Source organism: Narcine bancroftii, chromosome 3 (genome assembly GCF_036971445.1).
Source record: "Narcine bancroftii isolate sNarBan1 chromosome 3, sNarBan1.hap1, whole genome shotgun sequence".
NCBI classification, from domain to species: domain Eukaryota; kingdom Metazoa; phylum Chordata; class Chondrichthyes; order Torpediniformes; family Narcinidae; genus Narcine; species Narcine bancroftii.
Window position 1 is genome coordinate 15,670,520 of NC_091471.1, and position 25,478 is coordinate 15,695,997.

Sequence of the window (25,478 nt, forward strand, 5' to 3'; positions counted from 1 at the left end):
GAGTGCAGTTCTGGTCACCAATCTATAGGATGGATGTCAATAAATTGGAAGGGGTGGAGGGAAGATTCACCAGAATGTTGTTGTGACTCGAGTGGCTGAGTTATAGGAACAGGTTTGATAGGCTGAATCTTTATTCCACTAAGCGAAGGAGATGTGCGGTGATAATCCAGAAATTTACAAAATCATGGGGGACATGTATTAAAGTGAATACTCACAGACTATTCTCCAGGGTAGATAATTCTAGAAGTAGAGGGTACAGGTTTAAGGTGAGAGGGAATAGATTTAGGATGGATCTGAGAAGCATTGTTTCAGTTGAAGGATGATCTACATCTGGAATGAACTGCCAGAGGAATCTAGAAATTGGTACCTTAACATAATTCAAAAGATGTTTGGATAGATTTAAGGATAAGAGGGGCTTGAAAGGATACAGACCAAGTGCAGGCAAATGGGATGAGACCAGAATACCATATTGGTCGGCATGGATGAGTTGGGCCAAAGGGCCTGTTATACGCTGTATGAGTCAATCCAGGCAACATCCTGGTGAATCTAATTTATTCTCATTTGCACAACCACATCCTTCCCAGAACTGCATACAATATTCCAAGTGCTTTCTAACCTGTATTGCAACATAATGTCCCAAGTTTTATTCAATGCCCTGACTATGAAAACAACTGTGGACTTGAACTGTAAGGGACTTCTGTTTAACATTTTTTGATACCCTACTAAATATTTAATTTGTACTGCCCCATTTGTCTTCCGAAAATGTAAAATTTCACTCTTGTCTGGATTGAATTCCATCTGCCACAGCTTCACCCAACTTTCAATCTGATCTGTATCCTGCTGTAGCTTTCAACCACATTCGTACATCACCAATTTTTGTGGCATTCATGCATCTTCACATCCAGGTCATTAATCTATATTACAAACAAGATTCCACTGATCTTTGAGGTCCTCCTCTGGTTATAGACTCTAAATCAGGAAAAAAGTATCCTTCCACCACTACCCTTTCTCTCCACCACCAAGTCAACTTTGGATTCACCCTTTGGACCAGTCTACGATACTGGATCTTGTCAAATGCCTTATTGACAACGTCTACCACCATAACTTCATCAAGCTTGTTTACTTTTTTCAAAATATCACTCAAATTAGCAAGGCACGATTTCTCCCACATATGTAGTTGGCTAACGTCTGTATTTTTATGCTTTCTGAAATGCCGGCGTAAATCCTGAATTCACAATTCCTAATTTCTCCTTAATGCCTTTGTGCAATTATGTGATTATTAGCACAGAATTGTTTTTTTTCTCCATTCCATTTTCTTCAACTCTTTTTTTAAGGCCTTTTCGAGAAGAAGCATAATTTCAGATAAAGCATCAGAAAAATCCCTTGTTTGCATATAGGAGAACTGGGGAAGGGGTAAACTGTTAATTAAAAAGAAAGTTCCTATCTCTATGGTGAAGGAAAATAAAAGGTATTAGCAGATTGAGATTGATTTGTTCTTGCTTCTGATTATCTGATTTCTAAAGCTTAAGAGCTTAATTATGTGATCATTCAGCCCAGTTACATCTGAGGGTGGAGGAAAACACTAAACTTCAGCCCTGTTAATGTTTGTACCCCTTCATATATGAAAATTCAAGCTCGTAGACACCAACCTATCATTATGGATTCTTAACAAGTACTTAAAAGGTTAAATTTTAGAAGTAAGAAAATTCCACCCAACCTTTACTGCAACTAAAGGATCTGCACACAAAATTTCAATATTATACCTATCTAATCATCTTCATAAGCTTTTTTAAAGCCAGATTAAGTAGAAGGTAGGCTGACAGATGGAAAGGAAAAAGCTAGATGGACTGTAGCTTGCTGTACTGTTGAATGCCATTAACGAGTGAACCCACAACCTTATTTAAAATAGTTAACATCTGTGCCCAGGTGAGTTTTGCGTGACAGTGGCGGTGAATGGTGAAATGTACTGAGCCAACTATCTTGTCAATAAAGTTTGGAAAACAATATTTGAACAGCATGCACAAAAATCAAGAGCTTAATACTATTTACCAGCAATAGGGTGAGAGTGAATGATCAAAGGAACCGATCACACTAACCATCCGAGACTCTCATATCCATGAAACAATCATTATTAATTTATTTGTAGAGATGAGTACTTGGCATAAATATGCATTCTCTGTATGTGTGTTATGTCTGTTGTGTGTTTTGCACCAAGGTCTGGAGAATGCTGTTTCATCGGGTTGTACTTGTGCAATCAAATGACAGCAGGCAGACTCCATTGCGCATGACAGCATTGCGCATCCACGAAAAGTGTTCATATTTTTTAATTGTGACATCACAATTTTGTAATTCTCAACACATTGTTTCTTTTCTTCATGCCTTTATAGTCAACTGTAGAAATATGAATAGTTTTGCAATTGTCTATTACAGCAAAACCGAGATCTGGATATGTTTATCAATGCATCAAAAAATTTCAACCTGAACATCACGTGGTCCAACAGTTTCTTGGGTAAGTTTGACGTAACAGTGAATGCATTATAGAGATGAGATTTTGTTGTCTTTGTTTCAAGGTTTGTTGAAATTGAAAAGGAATTTTATGCATATGTCTTCTTCATTCTTCGGCTGCTGCCTGTTGAAAAATGAGGAATAAGGACAATCTATCATTTATTTGTTAAGTGGTGAGGCAATGATATTTCTTGGCGATTAGTAATAAGACCTGATGGCTTGACCACCTTGGATGAAATATTTCATTATGCGGCTTATTGACTTTGAGAGCAACTCATGAAACTTAATTCTGCCATTTTACAAATTCTATAGTTGAATCACATTCATCAGATTAACCGGGGGCTTAAATTTTTATAACATGTGGGCAGTTTGTGAAAAGCTGAAACAATATGTAGCTGGTCCGACTGAGGAAGGGGTCATATTAGACCTTGTGTTGGCAAATGAGCCTGGTGACGTGTTAGGGATTTCAATGAAAGCATTTTCGGAACAATGTGATCAGAACTTGGATAAGGAGATGTCTGGATGTGGGATGGGAGTTGGTGATAACTTGAGTGAAGGCAAATTACAGCAATATTTAGTAGGAGCTTGGAAGAATAGAGAGCGAGCACTGGTTTTTTTTAGAGACACAGCATGGTAGCAGGCCATCCGGCCCATGAGCCCGTTCTGCTCAAATATATAAATTAACCTACAGGTCCCTTATGTTTATCGAGCGAGGGAGGAAACTGGAGCACTCAGAGGAAACTCATGCAGTTATGGGGCAAACTTACAAGCTCCTTAAGGACAGCCCAGATTGGAACCTGGGTCACTGGTGCCGTAATAGCGTTGGCTAATCGTGGCCACATAAAATGAGATCGTAGGTGACATGTGGCAGTTATTTCAAGACCAGCTGATTGGCATGTTCCAGTAAGATTCAAGAACTTTGAATGACAAAATTTGTAAATTAGTCAAAAAGGAAAAATGAAACATTTGTAAGATTTAGGAAGCTGAAATATGACAGGGCCCTTAAGGGAATTAAAAAAAAAAAAGCAGGAGAAATAAAGGGGGCCAAGAAATGTCCTTGGCAAAAATTAAAGAGAATCTCAAAGCATTTTATGCAGATATGAAAAACATGAGGGTAGCTAGGGTGAGGGTATGATCACTAAAATGAGGAAATCTATGGTGGTGAACAAGAAATCTGCAGTTGCTACGGTCTAGTGCAGTACATAAAATGCTGGAGAAACCCATAATGATCTTGTCAACTTTTATCAACTTAGTTGCCAACTACGATCCTACGACCCCTGCATTGCACTTGCATATCCTCTCTCACCACTATTCGGGGCCCCAAACAGTTCTTCCAAGAGAAACAATCTAGGAGTCATTTACTGCATCCGGTGCTCCTTGTGCAGCCTCCTCTACATTGGGGAGACTGGACAGTGATTAGGGGATTGCTTCATTGAGCACCTTTGCTCTGTCCGCTACAACAGCAAGGACCTCCCAGTGGCTAACCACTTCGGTTCCACCTCCCATTCCTACACCATTATGTCTGTCCATGGCCTCTTGTACTGGCAGATTGAATTCACACAAAAAAATGCCTTATATTCCGTCTTGGTAGTCTCCAACCAGATAGCATCAATGTTGACCTTATTTTGGGTAACACATACTCCCCTCATTCCCTCCTCTTTTCTTCCCCCCCCCAACCTCTTCCCTTATTTCTCTGATTCCTTTCCCCTACCCTTCGCCCATACCTTCCTTCCTCCAGCTCCCCACCCCTTTCTTCTTTCTCCCATCAGAGGCCTGCTGCCCTCTTCCCTTCTCACCTCTGAACTCCTTCCCCTTCCCACCTGTATCTTTCTATCACATTCAAGCCTGTGCTTCCATCCCATCACCACCACCACCCCACCCCCAACATTCAGGTGAATGCTCATATTTTTTGATTCCTGATGAAGGACTAAAGCTCAAAATGTCGACTGCCTATTGCTTTCCATGGATGCTGTGTGACCTGCTGAGTTCCTCCGGCACTTCTGTGCATTGTTCTAGTTTCCAGCATCTGTTTACTTGTGTGAAATGTTCAGATTTAGCTCAAGAAATAACAAAATGCTTACATTTTTGTTCATTTTAGTTTCAAGTCTCACATATTTTCAAGAGTGAGTTTTCTGATGTTCACCTGTGCTGTTTCCTGTCTTTTCAGTTGCTTTATAATACTTTTTTTACCCCAAGCGATTATTTTGACTTTCATTCTTTTTCCTCAACATCAGCAGGCGCAACACCGGGAGAAGAAATGCCAATTGTCTCCAAGGCAAACATCAAGGAATACAAGGATAGCTTCTCCAATGAGAAGTTTGATTTTCGCAACAATCCAAATATAACTTTCTTTGTGTATGTAAATAACTTCACCTGGCCAATTAAGATACAGGTTTGTTTCTTTCGTCTGTCTCTTTAAATAAAATGAATTTAAATAAGGTTCAAATTCTAAGCATGGAAACTAGCCCTTCAGCCCAACTTGTCCATGCTGACCAAACTCATCCCATTTTCTTGCGTTTACCCATATCCCTCTTAACCTTTCTCTACCTTTCTAAATGCCTTTTGAATGATCCAATTTTCCCTGCTTCTACCATTCCATCTGGCAGCTCATTCCATATACCCATTAACCTCTGGATGAAGGTGCCCTTCAGGTCCCTTTTCCATATTTTCCTTTGTTCCCTGACCCTGGTAAAAAGGTTGTGACTATCTCTGCCCCTTGTAATTTCCATAAGACTCCTGCATCCTCCTTATCGAGAAAGAAATTCCCAGGCTGTCCAGCCTTTCTTTTTTAATTCAAGCCTACCAGTCCCATGAACAATCTCATGTATCTTTTCTGGACCTTTTGCAACTTGTTTAATATCTTCAGTCTAGCTGGATGGCCAAAACTGCATACAATACTCCCAAGTGCAGCCTCACATCTGACGTGATGCCTGCACTCCTACACTCAATGGTCTGGACTGATGAAATAAGCATGCCAAACACCTTCTTTCCTCTTCTGTGTCATAACTTTCACAGAATTATGTACTTGTACCTACCCTCCTCTCCCTCAATCTATAGCACAATCCTGAGCCCTACCATTCACAATATAAGTGCTGCCCTAGTTTAAAACCAAAGTTTAACATCTCGCACTTTTCCTATCTGTGGAAAAGTTATGTTAATTATAATGTTATATTGTTGGTATAAATTCTATTCACTGTAGAGTCATTTATTCATTTACTGCTGTGAAATTATAAAGTGTTCACTATCACTACTCCGAAGACAAAGTCTTGGAGAACAGGTTCAGCTTTATTTCAGGTCTGCAGAGCCGGGTGTCTCTCAGTCCAAGGCACACTTTTGTACAGTACATCACCACACCTTCATTGAGTCTCTTCCAATCGGAATTTCAATACCTTACTACCTTCCCCTTTTCTCTTCCATCCCTTCAGATACCACACAATCCCTCCCTCATCATACATCGCATGTTATGTTAATTAAGCAGTCCCATCTTAGGGGCGTCGAAGTTAATATTTATGCCTTTATTAAGCAAGCGCAGAAGTGGCTATGGGGTACCCTAGGTTACTGTACCAGTCTCCTTCATCCTTGAGGATTCTGATAAGAAAGGGGCCCACAAGCTAGTGTTGACTATTCTCAAGCTCTAATCTAAATATTTTGCATTCCATCACCTTTCACAAAATGATGCTAGTTTAATCATCTTTCAGCCATTTTTCACAATCCATCCCTTTTCTCTTTACCACGTAGTTCTGATTAAACTGCATTATCATTGCTTTTATGGTTGGTTTTTTGTTTCCTCAAATTGTTGGAGCATACGCTGAATTTGTCGTTGTTCATCTGTTACAGGTTTCAATACTATTTGTCGTGCACTTGTGGCCGAGTAAATAAATCTAGTGATAACACATCGTAGAATAGCCAATCCAACAAATAAACCTACTAGGTTTATTAAACCATATATAGCAAGGTGAATGAACCATTGTCCCCAACCTTTGAGACTCCAGTCTCCCCATGTCCAATTCCCCCAGACAGATCCCTCTCGATACCTGTTTCCAGCCTCTCGGATCCTTTCCCTATATTTATTTATATGGAAAGCTATGTCCGAGATATTAGTTAATTCATCTGGGATATATGTGCATTATTCGGAGCCAATTAAAGCTCAAGTCCCCCTTTTTCTGCCAAAATAATATCAAGGGCCATGTGGTTTTGGAGGGCTGTAAGTCAAATGGCTGTCATTTCTGTGGTTGTGGCTTGGACCTGGGATTGGACCTCTCCGAGTGCCAGGTCTGCATCATTTACCAGCTCCTCTAGGGTGGCTGCTAACTCTTGGATTTCCACCCCAGCTCGCGCATTTCCGTACGCTGGGAAAAATGTCCGTAGAAGGCAGTCACCCTCAGTCGTTCGACGTTTGCTCGGCCCATATGAAGGAACTGGTGCAGGCAGCTGGTCAAGGACATAAACATGGGGAATTAGGTAGGCAAGATAGCAACACCCACCCCAACTCTTAAGCTGGCAGGTTAACTTAAAGCCCTTTGTCGATTCCAAGATTCCCTTTCCCCAGGTAACCAAGAGTAAATCCTATGTCCACACACTTAATATGTGCCATTAACTGGCTGCGGAGTCCGCAGTCTGTTAACTGTCCAATTCTGCGTACAATTGGAGACTCCTAGTTGGTGTGGAGCAGACTGATTTATATGACAGAGGCAGGTTGTGTTCTTAAACCCCACCTCAAACGGAAGCACCGCCCCAGACTGGGTAATGGCTGATCTTGCTGGTTTTGGTCGCAAGGACCACCCTTTGAACTCATCCTCTGTGGTTCGATCACGGTTCTTTGGCAGGGTATATATATCAAACAATTCTTGTAGGGAGAGAGGGGCCGCTACTAAGGGGACTTCTGACTTCCCCTGGTGTGGTATTTTCGCGCATAGCCAACAATCTGTTTGATCCTGGTGTTTAGCAAAGCTAGTACACAGAAAGATAAAAGAATTTTTGAGTTCAACATGCAAAACTACATTATATACAAGTACAAATTGTAATAGAAAATGTAAAAGTCCCATTGTTGCAGGTTTTATTATCTCTGTCCTTTTTTTTCCTTTACTGGTGGTGGGTCCACTGGTCCCTTTACTCTTGAAACGTGTGTCCACCCCTTTTCTTCTGTTCAGATTGCTGTTTCTGTGGTTAATAGTCCTCTACCGGCATCATCTACGGCTCCTAGAATGCTTCCATCAGCGCTGTCTCTGCTCCATCCTCAACATTCATTGGAATGACTTCATCACCAACATCGAAGTACTTGAGCTGGCAGAGTCCGCAAGCATCAAATCCATGCTGCTGAAGACCCAACTGCGCTGGGTGGGTCACGTCTCCAGAATGCAGGACCATCGCTTTCCCAAAATCGTGTTCTATGGCGAGCTCTCCACTGGCCACCGAGACAGAGGTGCACCAAAGAAGAGGTACAAGGACTGCTTAAAGAAATCTCTTGGTGCCTGCCACATTGACCACCGCCAGTGGGCTGATATCGCCTCCAACCGTGCATCTTGGCGCCTCACAGTTCGGCGGGCAGCAACCTCCTTTGAAGAAGACCGCAGAGCCCACCTCACTGACAAAAGACAAAGGAGGAAAAACCCAACACCCAACCCCAACGAACCAATTTTCCCATGCAAACGCTACAACCGTTCCTGCCTGTCCCACATCGGACTTGTCAGTCACCAATGAACCTGCAGCTGGCGTGGACATTTACCCCCCTCCATAAATCTTCGTCCGCGAAGCTAAGCCAAAGAAAGAAAGAAGTACAGACCACCGAGGCTGAAGCTTCTCTTCTTTCCACGACTTGATCAGGACCCAGTCACCAGCATTTACAGGATGGATAGGGAAATCCAGAGGAGGGCTCTGCGCCAGCAGACCTTTAGCTTTTAAATCTGCAAGAGAATGAGAGACTGCCAGTAAATAGTTCCTTAAAAACACATCATTACTTTCGATTGTAGGAATTCCTTTTACCCGTCCCAAATATGGGAATCCAAATGACATCTCGTATGGGGATATTCTAATGTCGTGGGGCTGTCCGAATTCTGAGAAGAGCTATTGGTAAATACTTGGTCCAGGGTAATTTACTCTCCTCTCTTAGTTTTGTAATTTGCATTTTTAAAGTGGCATTCATTCACTCCACCCTTCCCGAACTCTGTGGATGCCATGGTGTATGCAACTTCCATTCTATCTCTAATGCTTCACAGACCAGACTGTGAATTTTAGAAGCGAAATTAGTTCCCCGATCTGAATCGATGAACTCGGCTATTCCATACCGGGGTACAATTTGTTCCAGAATTATTTTCACTTCTGCTTGTGCAGTGGTACTAACAGTGGGGAACACCTTGACCCATCTCGTGAAGTGGTCCACTATTACTAGCAGAACTTTCCATTGCTGGACCTTAGAGAGTTCAGTGAAATCCACTTGGAATGGCCAGATCGCCAGAGGCTGTCCTTCTCCAGGTATAGTTCTCATAACTTTTCTATTGACCTTCAAACAAATCACACAGCGAGCCACCGTCTGCTTCGTTAAGGTATACACTCCTCTGCAAGCGTAGGTCCGTAGAAATGCATCACACAGTGCTTGAGCAGTGTAATCGTGAGTGTAGTTCCCCCAGTTGTTGTCTGGTGATTTCTTTATTCAACAATTGCCTTCCATCCGGGAGCCTCCATCTTCCGTCTTCTTCACTCCCATCTTTTCCATCTGTTCTTCTTCAAGGAGGGAAAAGATAGGCACCTTTTTCAGCCCTTCTCTGAGAGGTATCAAAGTCATCATGTATACTGTTTCTGATGGCGCCGCCTGTCGGGCCACTTTGTCAGCCATTTGATTTCCTCGCGCTTCTGGTGAGCTCCCCTTCTGGTGCCCTGGCACGTGTACTATGGCAATTCTTTCTGGCTTAATAAATGCTTCCAAATACTTCTCAATTAGTTGTTCGTGGGCTAACTCAGAATACTGCTGCATGTTTTTCCACAATCTCTGCAGGAAGACTGTGGGTGCTTCCTCTTTTACTTGACGATTTTCAAAGGCTCACTCGAAATGTTGACTCTTTGGGACCGCTTCTCTAATCCCTTTTATTATCAGATCTCTCAAATCCCACATGTTCCTTCTCCCCTCTTCCTGCTGCTTGTCTCAGTCTGGCTGAACAGTTCCGACTCCCAGTCTAATCTGCAGGTCTCGTCCCATCAAATTCACACCAGCTTGGAGAACCAGAATCAGATCTTCAACCGCCTCCCTGTTCTGGTACTTCACACATACCCCCTTGATCAGAGGGGTCTCCATGACTTTCCCCCCTACTCCCAATATTCTAATATTTTCTTTCCCCACCGACATGTCTCGTGGGGGTTGAATCACACTGGATCTCTCCGCTCCCGAGTCTACCATAAGTACTACTTCTTCTTCTTGGGGTCCTAATTTTAGGTTTACCAGGAGTTCCTGTTGATATCCAATTGACCCCAAATAGGGGAACCCCTGACACCTCCATTCCTCATTTTCCATCAGAGCAGAGGATCGAGCCTCTCTCCTCCATTTTGGGCGGTCTCATCTCAGATGCCCATCTTCATCACAATAGTAACATCTCAGGGGTCCTGTCCTCCAGACTCCCCCTTTTCTTGCCCTCTTCTGCCTCGTCATACCTTCCCCCCTTCTCGGGGCTGTCTGCCTCTCACATTCCCACTTTCTCTCCACAACTGGCTCCACTGCTTGCATCATTATTTTCACTTTTCCCTTCTGTTTCTCTTCGTCTCTCCAGACGTATACCTTCTGTGCCTCTTTCAACAATTGATCCAGAGACTTCTCATTCCAATCCTTCATCTTTTCTAATTTCTTTTTAATATCAGGCTATGATTTTGTTATAAAGTTTGCTCGAAGGAGTTGCTGCCCTGCCTCCGAGTTTAAACCAGTACTAGATAAATAACTGATGTCATTTCAGGCTGAACATAGCAAAGACCATCGGGAGTGTGGGTATTTTAAAAACATGCACTGGTGTGTTTAGCTTGTCACTAAATGACTACGCTGGTGACCCCCGACGGGCCCGATCGGCAATTTGGACCCAAGATGACCAAAGAAAACGTTCAGAACGTCGTGGTGCTCAAACTGCCTACCTTTTGGACCCCACAGCCTGTGGTCTGGTTTCAGCAGGCAGAAGCCCATTTCCACATTTGTAAGGTCACAATGGACTCCACCAAGTACTATTACATGGTTGGTCCTGCTGCGAACGAGCAGAAAGATGTTACAAATGGATGGCTTGGGCGACCGAACATCGTCTGCTTTTATGAATGAAATGGTGGCGCTAGTGGATGACCACAGGCTGTCTGCTTGTGAGCAGTTGTTCCTGGAGCAGATGCCTGAGGACATTTGCCTGCTCCTGACAAATGATGATTTTGACGACCCTCGTGGACAGGGAGCCCATGCTGATATCCTCTGGCACTCAAAACAACATGGCAAAGCCCCCGTGGATTTAGTTGCTACTCCACACCAGAGTGCTCGACGGGTCAATGCTCCAGGACATAGGGCAGTGCAACAGCTGAGGACCACAGTCAAAATAAGGACCACTGATGCTACTATTGTCAGACTTGGGGTTCTGCAGCCCACTATTGCCGCCCGCCTTGCTCATACCAGGGAAACACCTTGGTCAGTCGCTGCTAATGTCTCCGGATGCGGCTATCAAGACAACCTCCTCTACCTATGGGACTGGCCTTCGGGTCAGTGTTTCTTGGTAGACACACGAGTGGAAGTCAGTAATTTGCACCCTACGGCCTAGATACCCGTAATGGAAAGTCTGGACCATCCTTTACAGCTGGCATAGCAAATTTTTACCATTGATTCTTGCCATCGGCAGCCCAAATAATGTGACCCCTTTTCCAACTTCTTTCCGGGCAACCCAAGGACCTGAACTGGGATGTGGAAATGACAGCTGCTTTTGACAAAGCCAAGGAAGCGCTGGCCAACGTGACCATGTTGGTGCACCCTTGACCTAATGTTCCCACAGCTCTCACAGTTGATGCATCCAGCGCAGCTTTTGGAACAACTGATTAGAACATATGGGGTACGGACTATTACACTTGATTTCCTATGGGCTAACTCTCTATTAGTGAATCTAAAAGGAAAGCGGTTGGTCAACTCCAAAACATTCGAATCGCTCGCTTTAAGTTAGGCCACTTTGCCAGCACCCCATTTGGACTAGGTTACGTTCTCCTCGAACGAGAATGCCAAGATCTTGGCAGAATTTCCAGCCATAGTCACCCCACAATCCTCCACTATTATGCCCAAGCACGGGGTCCAGCATCATATCTCCACGAGAGGAGCACCGCTGTACGCCAGGGCGCGTAGACTACTTCCAGACAACCCATGAATCATAAAAAGAGGAGTTCCATAAAATGGAGGACATGGGCATAGTGCATTATTTAGACAGTCCATGGGCATCTCCCTTGCACATGGTGCCGAAAGCCACTGAAGGATGGAGACCATGTGGAGATTATCACCATTTAAACAATGTCTTTACAGCTGACCGGTACCCTGTCCTGCACATCCAGGATTTCACCGCAAACCTGGATGGTGCCAAGATATTCTACAAAGTCAACCTGATGAGGGGATATCATCAAATTCCAGTCCTCCCTGACGAAGTCCCAATGACAGAGAACAGACAGTTGAATTTCTGCATATGCCTTTCAGGTTGAGAAATGCTGCACAGATTTTCCAGTGATTTATATGGGTTCTGGCCTCAATTTTGTATTCATTTATCTTGACAATATACTGATCGCCAGCTGCTCTCGTCAAGATCATGGCCATCACTGAAGTCAACTATGCCATTGACTAAGTGACTATGGCCTAACTATCAATCCACCTAAATTCCAATTTGGCCTGCCCTCCATCGATTGATTGGAACGGAGCAGTTCCGCTCCCCGCCAAGGTGGAGGCCATAAGAAAGTTCTCCAGACCAAACACGGTCAAAAGACTGCAAAAGTTCGTTGGCATGGCAAATTTTTACCATTGATTCTTGCCATCAGCAGCCCAAATAATGTGACCCCTTTTCTAACTTCTTTCCGGGCAACCCAAGGACCTGAACTGGGATGTGGAAATGACAGCTGCTTTTGACAAAGCCAAGGAAGCGCTGGCCAACGTGACCATGTTGGTGCACCCTTGACCTAATGTTCCCACAACTCTCACAGTTGATGCATCCAGCGCAGCTTTTGGAGGTATGCTGAACAACTGATAAAGGGAAATTGAAAGCCGTTGGCCTTTATCAGCAAGCACTTGAAACCTCTCAAGCAAAAGCACAGTGCATTTGAGAGGGAGCTTTACCTGGCCATCTGCCATTTCATGTACTTTCTTCAAAGACCACAAGCCCCTGATGTTTTCCTTTGCTAAGGTTTCAGACCCATGGTCGGCAAGGCAACAGAAACCTCTCTTTTATTTCAGAGTATACCACATCCATTTGGCATATTGTGGGGAAAAAGAATTGCGTGGCAGATCCGTTATCCCACACATCAGTCCATTCAGTTCACTTGAGGTCTCTGGGTATAGACTATGCAACTCTCACGGCAGTACAGCAGGAGGATGATGACACACTGACCACTGTATTGCAGTATCCAGTCTTAAGCTGGAGGACTTGAGATTTGGACCTTCAACAGATGCGATGTATCCACAGGGCAACCCCAACCAATTATACCTGTTGCTTGGAGATGCTGAGTATTTGATGCGAATCATGGCCTGGCGCAACCTTCTATTCAAGTCACCTTGCAACTGGTAGCAGGAAAATTTGTATGCACGGCCTATGGAAATAGGTTGCACACTGGGCCAAAACTTGTGTACAATGTCGGACCGCAAAAAAACAGTGGCATGTAAAAGCACCGCTCCAATCTTTTCCCCTAATACACAGGCGTTTTGACCACGTACACTTAGGCATCATGGAACCACTGTCACCATCGCGAGGTGCCAGGTACCTTCTGACAATGGGCGATAGGTTTACGAGGTGGCCAGAGCTGTCCCACTCTCATACACCTCCATCACGTTGTGTGTGAGATGGTTAATTGCGAACTGGGTTGCTTGTTTCGGGTTACCTTTGGACATAACCTCAGACAGGGGGCACAATTCACTCAACGTTGTGGATGGTATTAGCACGGCTACTCATCACACAGTTGCATAACACCATGGCCTACCATCCACAATCCAATGGCTTTGTGGAGTGATTCCGCCAACATTTGAAGTCGTCCTTGATGGCACGCCTCAAAGGCCCTGATTGGATGGATGAGTTGCCTTGGGTGATGCTGGGCATTCGTTCAGCACCAAAAGATGATCTGGCCACATCTTCTGCTGAGCTCGTGTATGGCACGCCGCTCACTGTTCCAGGGGAGTTCGTATCAGCGGCAAGAGGATTGACAGATTCATCCTTGTTGAGGTCTCCTGAGAGTTGTAGTGGCACCATAGCGCTGCTATAACGGCACTCTTAACATGGCTGCATGAGAATGTTGGGACCTGTTCCTATCTCAAGGCATGGTGCAACCATTTCTTAGATCCCAAGGTGTGTGACTATGTATTCATACAAAATGGCATGCATCAACCTCCTCTTCAGTGCCCGTAAAAGGGTCCACTCAGAGTGATTTGGCATGATGGTTTAGCGTGTGTAATGGACATGGGAGGCAGGCAAGAGACATACACAATTGACTGCCTCAAGCCAGCACACATGGTCGTGCAGCAACCAGTGATGGTTGCATGCCCACCACGGAGAGGTTGCCCACCTAAACAGGCGGGCGGGGTGTATACAATGGGATCATCACCTTCTAACGTGGTTGTGAGTGTGGAGGGGGTCATCCTATTAGCAGGCTGAGCCACGCTAAACAATGAACCAGTTCACAGAGGTTTGAGTCGGCAAGAACAGGAATCCCTGGAGTACTGGGCTTGCTGTCAAACGTTAGGGATGATGTCATTTTCAGACAGATCTTTGTGAAGAAAAAGAAAACGCGCATTAGAGTTGAGTAAAGCAGTTGGACACACGACTGGTGGGTTTCGTTTGCTGCTATGCATTTTAATGAGCCAATATTGGCAGAAAGCCCAATCAGCAGTGTGGTTAAATGACATTTAAGTGGACACAAAAGTGCTGGAGAAACTCAGCAGGTCATGCAGCATTCATAGAATGTAAAAGACAGTTGATGTTTCGGGCCTACGCCCTTCTTCAGAGGTTCCGAATGACTTGTTCTTCCCATGGACGCAGCATGACTTGCTGAGTTTCTCCAAAACTTTGATGGACTGCACCTGCATCTGCAAATGTTCTTCAGATTTCAGATTTGTTGTCAGAGTACATACTTGACATCCCATACAACCCTGAGATTCTATTTTCTGCAGGTGAGGCAAAATTATCACATATTGGTACAAGCGCCTAACCTTTTATCCAGGATTCCGAACACTGGCAACCTCCAAAAACCAGCACTTTTTCGGTAACGACCGCCTCGCTCCTAGTCCCACCCCTCCCCACCCACTGTCTGTCCGTCAGTTGCTCCCCTACCCCGCCTCCAGCCATCTGTCGGTCACCCACCCCTGGCCGCCCATTGGTTGCGCCCATCCCTGGCCGCCCATTGGTTGCGCCCATCCCTGGCCGTTCATCAGTCGCCTGTTTGTTGCCCCCGCCTCTGGTCGTCCGTCAGTTGCCTGCCTCCATCCATCAGTCGCCCACCTCTCCCCCTAACACCCTCCCCCCCCTGTCTAACTGCTGACAAGCAACAGGGGTGCATTGCTGCCGAGGCCTATTTTCACTCACTGCCAGCACCAAAGTGGTTCCAGCTGCATGGGGGATTGTCGGTAAGAGCCAGCTGCCAGCCACCTCTGTGAGTGAACTCTATGCTCGGGGCCAAGAGTCACCTTTCCACTGAAGGATGGCAGGGAAAGGTGTCTAAGCCACTTTTATTTTGAAGTTTTACTTTAAAATAAAAACAAACATGCTAGTGATATTATGGTCTTTATTTATATAAATTCATTTAACATCCCTGTGCCCCGTGTTTTGTGCAATTTTAAAACATCACATTTGTTTAAAGGGACCACCATTTTAAAATGATTCTGAAATCCGGAAGGTTCCGAGCAACAGCAGATGTCTGGTCCCAACGATCCTAGATAAAAGATTAGGCACCTGTAGTGCAAAAAAAATTACACAGCGAACACATGTGAACAAATAAAGAACGGTAAACAGATAACAAATATAAACAAACTGTGGAAAACAGAATTTAAAAAAATCAATAAAGTGCACAAATTGAGTCCTTAAATGAGACCTTGATTGAGTTTGTTGTCGAGGAGTCTGATGGTGGAGGGGGAGCAGCTGTTCCTGAACCTGATGGTGCGAGTCTTGTGACACCTAGACCTTTTTCCTGATGGTAGTAGCGAGAACAGAGTGTGTGCTGGGAGGAATGTATCCTTGATGATAGCTGCTGCTCTCTTGACAGCAGCATTCCCTGTAGGTGTTCTCAGTAGTGGGGATTGTTTTGTCTGTGATGTCCGAGGCTGTGTCTGCTACCTTTTGGAGGTCTTTACACTCAGGGGTATTTGTGTCCCCACACCAGACCATGATGCAGCCAATCATCACACTTTCCACCTTTCTCTGTAGGAATTTGCCACCATTTCCGATGTCATGCTAAACCTCCACAAACTCCTGAGGAAGTAGAGGCGCTGACGTGCTTTCTTCATGGTGCCATTGGTGTATTGGGTCTAGGAAAGCTCCTCTGAAATAGTGACTCCCAAAAACTCTGATCTCCCAATGATCACTGGATCATACACCTCTGGTTTTGCCTTCCTGAAGTCAACAATCAGCTCCTTAGTTTGAATGACATTGAGTGCAAAGTTGTTGTTGGTGCACCTTTCAGCCAGGTTTTCAATCTCCCTCCTGAATGATGACTCTTCACCTTCCTTTATATAGCCCACTACTATGGTATCATCGGCAAATTTGTAGATGGTGTTGCTATCATATTCATAGGTGTGAAGAAAATAGAGCAGGGGGCTACGAACGCAGCCCTGTGATGCTCTGGTACTGATGGAGATTGTGGAGGAGATGTTCTTACCAATCGTCACTGATTGTAGTCTGGAGGTGAGGAAATTAAACAGTAAGGCGAATTGGAATGTGTCCACTCCATTAATTGTTTACCTCCATTAAGGACTAAGCTTTTTCTGTTACACTCTTATAGATATTACTCCATGCAGATAACAACAGCATCCAAACTATGCCCCAGGCTATTTTCCATCTTTCACCAGCCATTCCCTTTATTGGTAAAAGTAGATTTGGAAAATAGCTTTAAAGACATGAGATAAACTGGTAATTTTTCATCATTCAAGTCAAAGATATGTCTCATTAATTGAACAAGTATTTTATTTCCTTACCAGAAACTGAGAATGGGAAGAGCAGAGAGCAATTTAAAAAAGCGTGTCAGTTTCAGTCATGTTTTTGTTAGTAGCAGCATGTAAAAGTGAGGTCATTTGAAGTGCAGAGCCCATTTTGGTGGGTACCCTTGAGGCTTAGCCTTGAGGTTTCAGCATGGGGTCTGCACGGTGGCAAGATAAGATCTTTCATTTTGCAGCCTCGATGGTCTAAAATCATATGCTGCAAAAACAAGATATTGCAGATCATGGTGACTCTCAGTATTGCTGGTCACTATACATAGAGTCATAGAGTTTTACAGCACAGGACCAGGTCCTTCATGCTGACCAAGTGGTTTAGCTAAGCAATCACATGGGAGGTATGTCCAGCTCAGCTCCTGACACCACATTGAGTGGCTGAAGTTGCAGTTGGATTTACTTAGAAGCATCTATACTGCAGAGAGCAACATAGACTGGAGACTGATGAGGTTGTTATTGCTGAAGGTACAGGGAACATGTTGTCAGGTGTCTATCATGAAAGGTGTGGAGCAGAGGGAGGGAGTGCTGGATTCCCCTATGACCATTCCCCTCAGTATATAATTTTGGATACTTTTGGGGGAATGGGCTTTCAAAGGAGGGCAGCAGCAATAACCAGGTCTGTGCCACAACAGCTGGCTCTGATGCACAGCAGGGATAGGTAGAGACATGGAGAATTATGGTGAGAAGAGAGTCAGCAGGTAAGGGATTCTGTGGCTGTGAATTGAGAATGTTGCACCCTGCGATGTCTCTTAGCGGATGTGGAACATTCTCAAGGGGGAGGAGCCAGAAGTTGTTTGATACATTGGCATCAACATCATTGGTGGAAAAGGGGATGAAGTCCTGCATTGTAAATATAGGGAATTAGACAGAAGGTTGAAAAGATCACAAGATAAAGGAATAGAAGTGGGCCATCGGCCCATTGAGCCTGCAAAAGCAAGAGCAAGAGAGGTCACAGACCTCTCATCCATCGAAAACATCTCAAGGAGGCAGCCAACATCGCAAAGGATCCCCATCACCCTGGTCACGATTTCTTTTTTGTAAAGGGTCTGAGGAGATATGGTATGTCACCGAAGAGTCTCGGAAACTTCCACAGGTGTACCATGGAGAGCATTCTGGCTGGTTGCATCACTATCTGGTATAGGAGTGCCCATGTTTAGGACAAGAGAAAAACTCTAGAAGGTTAACTCAGCCTGCAACATCATGGGCACCAGACTTCACTGCACCGAGGACATCTACAAGAGGTGGTGTCTTAAAAAAGAAGCCTCAATCGTCAAGGTCCCTCACCACCCAGACCATGCCCCTTTCACTCTGCTCTACCATCGGGAAAAAGGTCAAGAACTGAAGATGACCACTCAGCGACGCAAGGACGGCTTCTTCCCCTCTGCCATCAGATTCCTGAATGAACAATGAATCAAAGATGCTGCCCTGATGTTGTCTTTGAGTTTTTCTTGCACTAATTATAAATTTATTTTGTAAGGTGGTTGATATAAATGCTTGCTGCCACTAAACAACAAATTTCATGACATATGAGAATAAATTCTGATTCTTACTGCAATCTTTAGGCAGAAGAGTTTGGCAGTGGGTGTGGGAACCAGAACGAGAGTGCAGAGAATAGGACAGCAGGTCAAAAACATGATGCAATGTGTTCTGAGTTTGTGAGAAAGGACAGGTGGGTAACAAAATATAAAAGGAAGTCAGTCAGAAGGTTTGAAATGTGTCAACTTCAACGCTAGATATATTAGGAATAAAGGGGATGAACTTAGAGCATGGATCAATCTGTGGAACTCTTTGGCTTGGCTTCGCGGACGAAGATTTATGGAGGGGGTAAAAAGTCCACGTCAGCTGCAGGCTCGTTTGTGGCTGACAAGTCCGATGCGGGACAGGCAGACACGGTTGCAGCGGTTGCAGGGGAAAATTGGTTGGTTGGGGTTGGGTGTTGGGTTTTCCTCCTTTGCCTTTTGTCAGTGAGGGGGGCTCTGCGGTCTTCTTCAAAGGAGGTTGCTGCCCGCCAAACTGTGAGGCGCCAAGATGCACGGTTTGAGGCGTTATCAGCCCACTGGCGGTGGTCAATGTGGCAGGCACCAAGAGATTTCTTTAGGCAGTCCTTGTACCTTTTCTTTGGTGCACCTCTGTCACGGTGGCCAGTGGAGAGCTCGCCATATAACACGATCTTGGGAAGGCGATGGTCCTCCATTCTGGAGACGTGACCCATCCAGCGTAGCTGGATCTTCAGCAGCGTGGACTCGATGCTGTCGACCTCTGCCATCTCGAGTACTTCGACGTTAGGGATGAAAGCGCTCCAATGGATGTTGAGGATGGAGCGGAGACAACGCTGGTGGAAGCGTTCTAGGAGCCGTAGGTGGTGCCGGTAGAGGACCCATGATTCGGAGCCGAACAGGAGTGTTGGTATGACAACGGCTCTGTATACGCTTATCTTTGTGAGGTTTTTCAGTTGGTTGTTTTTCCAGACTCTTTTGTGTAGTCTTCCAAAGGCGCTATTTGCCTTGGCGAGTCTGTTGTCTATCTCATTGTCGATCCTTGCATCTGATGAAATGGTGCAGCTGAGATAGGTAAACTGGTTGACCGTTTTGAGTTTTGTGTGCCCGATGGAGATGTGGGGGGGCTGGTAGTCATGGTGGGGAGCTGGCTGATGGAGGACCTCAGTTTTCTTCAGGCTGACTTCCAGGCCAAACATTTTGGCAGTTTCCGCAAAGCAGGACGTCAAGCGCTGAAGAGCTGGCTCTGAATGGAACTATGATCTTGTGGCTGTTACAGAGACTTGGCTAGAGGATGGGCTGGATTGGCTGATGTAGGTACCAGGGCTTAGGTGTTTTAAAAGGAATAGGATGGGAGGTAAAAGGGTGGGTGGAAGTAGTATTACTGGTATCCCGGCTATAGAAAGGGAAGCCGCTGCTGAGGGAGTGTCTACTGAGACGGTGTGGGTGCAAGTCAGAAATAGGAAGGGAGCAATCACTTTACTAGGAGTAGTCTGTCGGCCTCCAAATAGCACTCAATGCACTGAGGAGAGAGAAGCAGGCAGGTTTTGAAATGGTACAGGAAATTCAGGAAAATATTGACTGGTACTTCCTGACTGGAAGAGGGATAGATGGAACTGAATTTGTAAGGTGTGTTCAAAAAGGATTCCTGATATAGTATGCGGACCAGCTGATGAGAGGAAAGGCCATACTGGATCTAATTCTGGGTAATGAACCTGGTCAGGTGGCGGACCTCTCGGAGGGGGAGCACTTTGGTGAGAGTGACCACAATTCCCTGAGAACATAAGAACAAGAAATAGGAGCAGGAGTAGGCCACACGGCCTGTCGAGCCTCCTCCGCCATTCAGTAAGATCTTGGCTGATCTGATCATTGACTCAAATCCATATAATAGCCTTTTCCCCATATCTAACTGAACCTTAAATATGTTTAATGAATTCCACAGATTCACTACTCTCTGGGAAAAACGGTTTTTCCTAATCTTCATCTTAAATCTTGCGGCTGTGTCCCTTAATTCTGATCTCACTTACCAGTAAAAACAATTTTCCTGTCTCTACCTTATCTATTCCTTTTATAATTTTAAACAAAACTAAGGAACTGATTGTGGACTTAGGGAGGGGAAATAAGAACACAAACCAGTCCTCATCAAGGGATCAGTAGTGGAAAGGGACAAGAACTTCAAATTCATGGATATCAACATCTAGATCTATCCTGGGGCCTCTATGTCAATGCAATCATGGCACGCCAGTGGCTATATTTCATGAAGAATTTGAGGAGATTTAGTACGTCACCAAGGACTCACAAATTTCTACAGGTGTACTCTGGAGAGTCATCTGACTGGTTACATCACTGTCAGGTTTGGAGGTGCCAGTGCACAGGACAGGAAAAGACTGCAGAGTTGTGAACTCAGCCAGTGCCATCATGTTTATCAGTCTTCAATCCATCAAGGACATCTACAAGAGGCAGTGTCTAATAAAAGCAGTCTCCATCCTCAAAGACTCCCACTACCCAACCCATGCCCTCTTCACATTGTTACCATCAGTAAGGAGACGTAGGAACTTGAAGACAAACGACGAACAGTACAAAAACAGATTCTTCCTTTTGACCATCAGATTTCTAAATGGACAATGAACCACAGATACTACTTCATTTCCTCTTTTGCATTAATTTATTTTTAAAATGTAATTTATACCAATGTTTGCACTTGTAATGTTGCCGCAAAACGACAAATTTTATGACATGTTCATGACAAATTCTGATTCTTTAGGAAGAACATCATGGCAGACTCAGTAAAAAAGATATTCCTGGGAATCATCCAATGGACTATATGAGTGGAACAGAAACTAGGGGATGATCACTTTGCTGGGATTTACTAAATAGCCACTCCCAATTATCAGTGGGAATTAGAGATCGTCGATAGCAGTCGGAATTGAACAGTTAGCATCACAGATTTTTACAGAAGAGAAGCAGGCTCTTTGACCCAACCAAGTTGCCAACCCAAGATAGTCTCATTTGCCTGCCTTCATCTTGAAAGTTCTGCACCCTGGAATATTGATATGCCAGTTCTGCCATTCATGAAGGTTCAGGGAAGATTCAGAAAAATGATTCCTGGAATGAAGGGATTAGCATAGGAGGAACTTTTGATGGCTTGTTGACTGTACTCCTTGGAGTTCAGAAGACTGAGGGGGGACCTCATAGAAGCATTTTGAACGTTGAAAGGCCTGGACAGAGTAGATATGGCTAAGTTGTTTCCCATCGCATGGAAGTCGAGGACAAGAGGGCATAACTTCAAGTTTGAAGGGTGCCTATTTAAAACAGAGAGGCTTGTGAAGGAATTTCTTTAGCCAGAGAGTGGTTAACCTCTGGAATTTGCTACCATGGGTGGCTATGGAGAGGAGGTCATTGGGTATATTTAAGACAGAGTTTGATAAGCGTCTGAATAGTCAGAATATCAAAGGTTATGGGGAGAAGGCAAGGGAGTGGGGCTGAGTAGGAGAATGAATCAACTCATGATGGAATGGCAGAGTGGACTCATAGGCCAATGATGCTATGGAAATATGGTGGTATGGAAATATCTTATGGTGCTATGCCTGAAAGAAAAGAAATAATTAGTAGTCGCCTGTGCACAGAGACGCGGACGGCCCACAAAATGTCCGATGAACGTGGCAACTGCGCGGACCTGGGGGGGGGGGGGGGGGTGACACCGACCATTGTCCCACGTGACCTCCCACATGACAGGAAGATTGAACTGTGGCGGGAACGCAGTGCCCAGATGTTAGCGCCTGGGGGCCTATATAAACGCAACAGCCAGTGCAATAAACCAGTCTCGACTTCAAGGCTTTGGTGATCTTCTCGTCCCCCACATCCACGGAGCGCGAATGCTACAAATTGTTGGTTTTTCTAGCTGTTCCCATGGCAAGTAATTTTGTAGAATGTCTGTGTTCTCTATGCAAGTTTCTCAATATTTAAAAAAATATTTTCAGTGTTTGTCAATGGAATTCCGTAATAATCTTCAGCATTTTATATCCTCCTGCTACCCTGGGTGTGAGTTACTTGATATTTAGGATTTGATTTGTTGGAAAGGTTGTACAACAAATGGAGGGTTGTATTTTCCAACAGAATTAAAATTAATTTGTTGTAAAGCAGTGCAGTAGTGGATGTTTGTGAGGTAAGGCTTCTGTCTATTTCTTTAGTAGGTTTATTTTAAAGCACTGGGGCTTTTTCCTCATTGAAATGGGCTTCCCCGTTTTCATCTGCTTATTTTAACCAGGGTCATTAGGAATGGGGGATCTTTTTTAATCCTTTAAATGCCAAATCTTGGATGGTATTTATGTTTAGAAATGTTTCTTCAACTGCAATAATGTGATGTAAATTTTCTTAATTATTACTTTGTGCATCCAATCAGCAACAGGAAATAATAACATTTTAATGCGTTTGGTTCAAAGTTGAATCACATTCTACTTGTTTGAACAAATATATTTTTAGGAGGAAAGGAGGGACATTGTGATGAAAGAGTAGCTATCCTGGGGAGTCGAAATCAGTTACAAATGGGTGGAATGGCCTCTTGGAATTTATGATTCAAAGTGAAGTATCTCAAAACCACAGGTAGTTCATCTCTTTAGGCAAAAATGGAATCTAAGTGTATAAAAGGGGAAAGGGTGGCTAACGGTAACTCTGACCCATTTTTAATGCTGAAAATAATTTTCAAAGTATAAAATGATATCCATTAATCAAACGTTTGATCTCAGGATAATATTTTTTTTCCCAAAATATTTTTTATTTAGATTTTATGGTGTGATACATTATGAATAAAGTATTTATAATATATAATACTCAGACACGTCTTTCTCTACATTCATTGTGCCATTATTATGATGCTGTGGGGTTTATTTTTTTAAGTTCACTTGACTTTGCATGGAGCGAATGGTGGCGTGGTTAGGGTAGCAGTTAGCGCAGCTCTATTACAATGCCAGTGACCCAGGTTTGAACCCTGCTTTAAGGAGTTTGTACATTCTCCCCTTGTCTGTGTGGGTCTCTTCTGGGTGCTTGGTTTCCTCCCATCCTTCAAGTCGTATGGGGGTTGTAGGCTATTTGCAGTGTTTGGGCAGAGCAATCTCGTTGGGCAGAGGGGCCTGTTACCTTGCTGTAAATTAAATTAAAAGGAGCAGCCTCAGAAGTGTGAGAAGTGTTGATTAGTTGCATCTCCTTTTTATGTAATAAGGCAGATTCATTGAACTTGCACTTTCATCTTAGCTCAGTACAGAGCATAATATAGCTAAAAATGTCCTAATCTAACATGGAGTCTAATTATGTTATGGTGGAGTCTGTTTTTACTCAGTTAAAGGACACTGAATGCTATTATATCCATAATTTATTTACATGACTTATCATGTTCAATATCATGAAAGGTGATGTGGTGCAGCAACTAAAGCTGTTGCCACGCAGCAGAAGAAACTGGGTTCAGTCCTGACCTCTGTTACTGTCTGAATTGAGCTTGCCCTTGTGGCTGGCTGGGTTTTCTTTGGATGTTCCAGTTTCTTTTCACATTCCAAAGACGTGCATATTGGTAGGTGAACTGGTCACTGCTAATGGCCTCCAGTGTGTCGGTGCGTTGTAGAATGTGAGGGCAGTCGGTTGTTAAGGAGAAAGTGGGGAGAATAAAGAAGGGATTTAATGATGTACCCCCTCCATAAATCTTCGTCCGTGAAGCCAAGCCAAAGAAGAAGAAGAAGTGGAGATGGTGGTTGATGGTCACTGTGGACATGGGCATGTTTCTCTGTTGTATCTCTTGATGGCAGTGATTTATTTAGTTTTTATGTATTTATTTTTGTTGTTTGGGTTTTAAGGTTAAAACATGCTCTTTTTTATTCACAGATCGCCTTCTCCCAACATAGCAACTTCATGGACCTTGTGCAATTCTTTGTGACATTTTTCAGGTTGGTATTTTGATCCTTTAGGAAAACAGCATTGCTGATTTAAAAAAAAAATCTGTTTATAATCAATTCATTTGATGAATTTATTTGCGGATCTTTTAAAGCTTGGACAAATAGCTGTCATTTCAGTGGTGTATATATTCCATCAAAAACTTAGGAGTTTCCATTAACAGCAAACATAAATTGGGTGATATCAGCATCAATATTTAGAAAATATTTTAGTATTATTCCTTTTCAAAATTGCACCAGCATATACCTGTGACTCCTGTGAGTGGCACTGGGATTTATTTTGGCATAGCTGTCACATTTTTGGTACTGTAACAGTGAATGGCTAAGATGTTAAGTCTTACCTTGATGAAGGGCTCAAGCCTGAAACATTGATTATTTATCTTTCTCTTTGCTGTTTGACCTGCTGAGTTTCTCCAGCGTTGTGCTTTTTACTGCAATCACAGTGTCTGCAGACTTTTGTGTCTTACTAAAAGTCCAGTATTATAGGGTGGAAAAGTACAGGCTTGCACCATTGTCAATAATCTGTGTCATGGGTTTGAAGCAGAGTTGTCAAAAACAGATGCCAGATGGTCAATGTATTTTGCTTGTTTCTCATGATATGTGCAGTGATTCAAAAGTTTGCAATTTTTTTAAATACACCCCCTTCATAGAACCTTGGTAACCCCTCCCAAATCCTCCAAATGATTAAAAATGTTCAATAAAGTTTATGGCATTATTGTCTTGCCTCCAACTCACAAGCTTAATGTGGCCTCTTGGCTGTTGACCTGTACTGTTCCCCTTCCACTTCTTCCCTCCTCCCCCAACTTTTTTTTACTCAGTTATCTGCCTGCTTTTAGCTCATACCTTGACAAAGGGCTCAGGCCTGAAACATTGGTTCTAAATCTTTGTCTCCTATGGATGCCATGGAACCTGCTGATAAACTCCAGCACTTTTGTGTATTTACTACAATCACAGTGTCTGCAGACTTTCTTGTTTCACTTCTTGGGATGGCTTGCTCTCCCTCACCTCACCATCCTCTTCCTTGCCCCAGATTGAGACGCCTAAGTTTGTACTTTACAGTCTTCATTAGATGTATGGAAAAAAATATTTTTAGAAATCCATGTTAACTCATAAATTAGAGTCCAAATATTTGCCTCACATTATGAAGTTGTGCCCCAT

At 43.8% G+C, this 25,478-nt stretch overlaps 1 protein-coding gene across 3 annotated transcripts in view; it reads left to right on the top strand.

Annotated features, from left to right (window-relative positions):
* Positions 1-25,478, top strand: part of atrn (attractin) — a 520,815-nt gene that overhangs the window by 256,252 nt on the left and 239,085 nt on the right. For all 3 annotated transcript variants that reach the window (XM_069923525.1, XM_069923527.1, XM_069923526.1), the window contains exons 23-25: positions 2,431-2,509; positions 4,740-4,897; positions 24,253-24,314. In XM_069923525.1, coding sequence (XP_069779626.1) covers positions 2,431-2,509; positions 4,740-4,897; positions 24,253-24,314 — 299 coding nt within the window. The remainder of the gene's footprint in view (positions 1-2,430; positions 2,510-4,739; positions 4,898-24,252; positions 24,315-25,478) is intronic.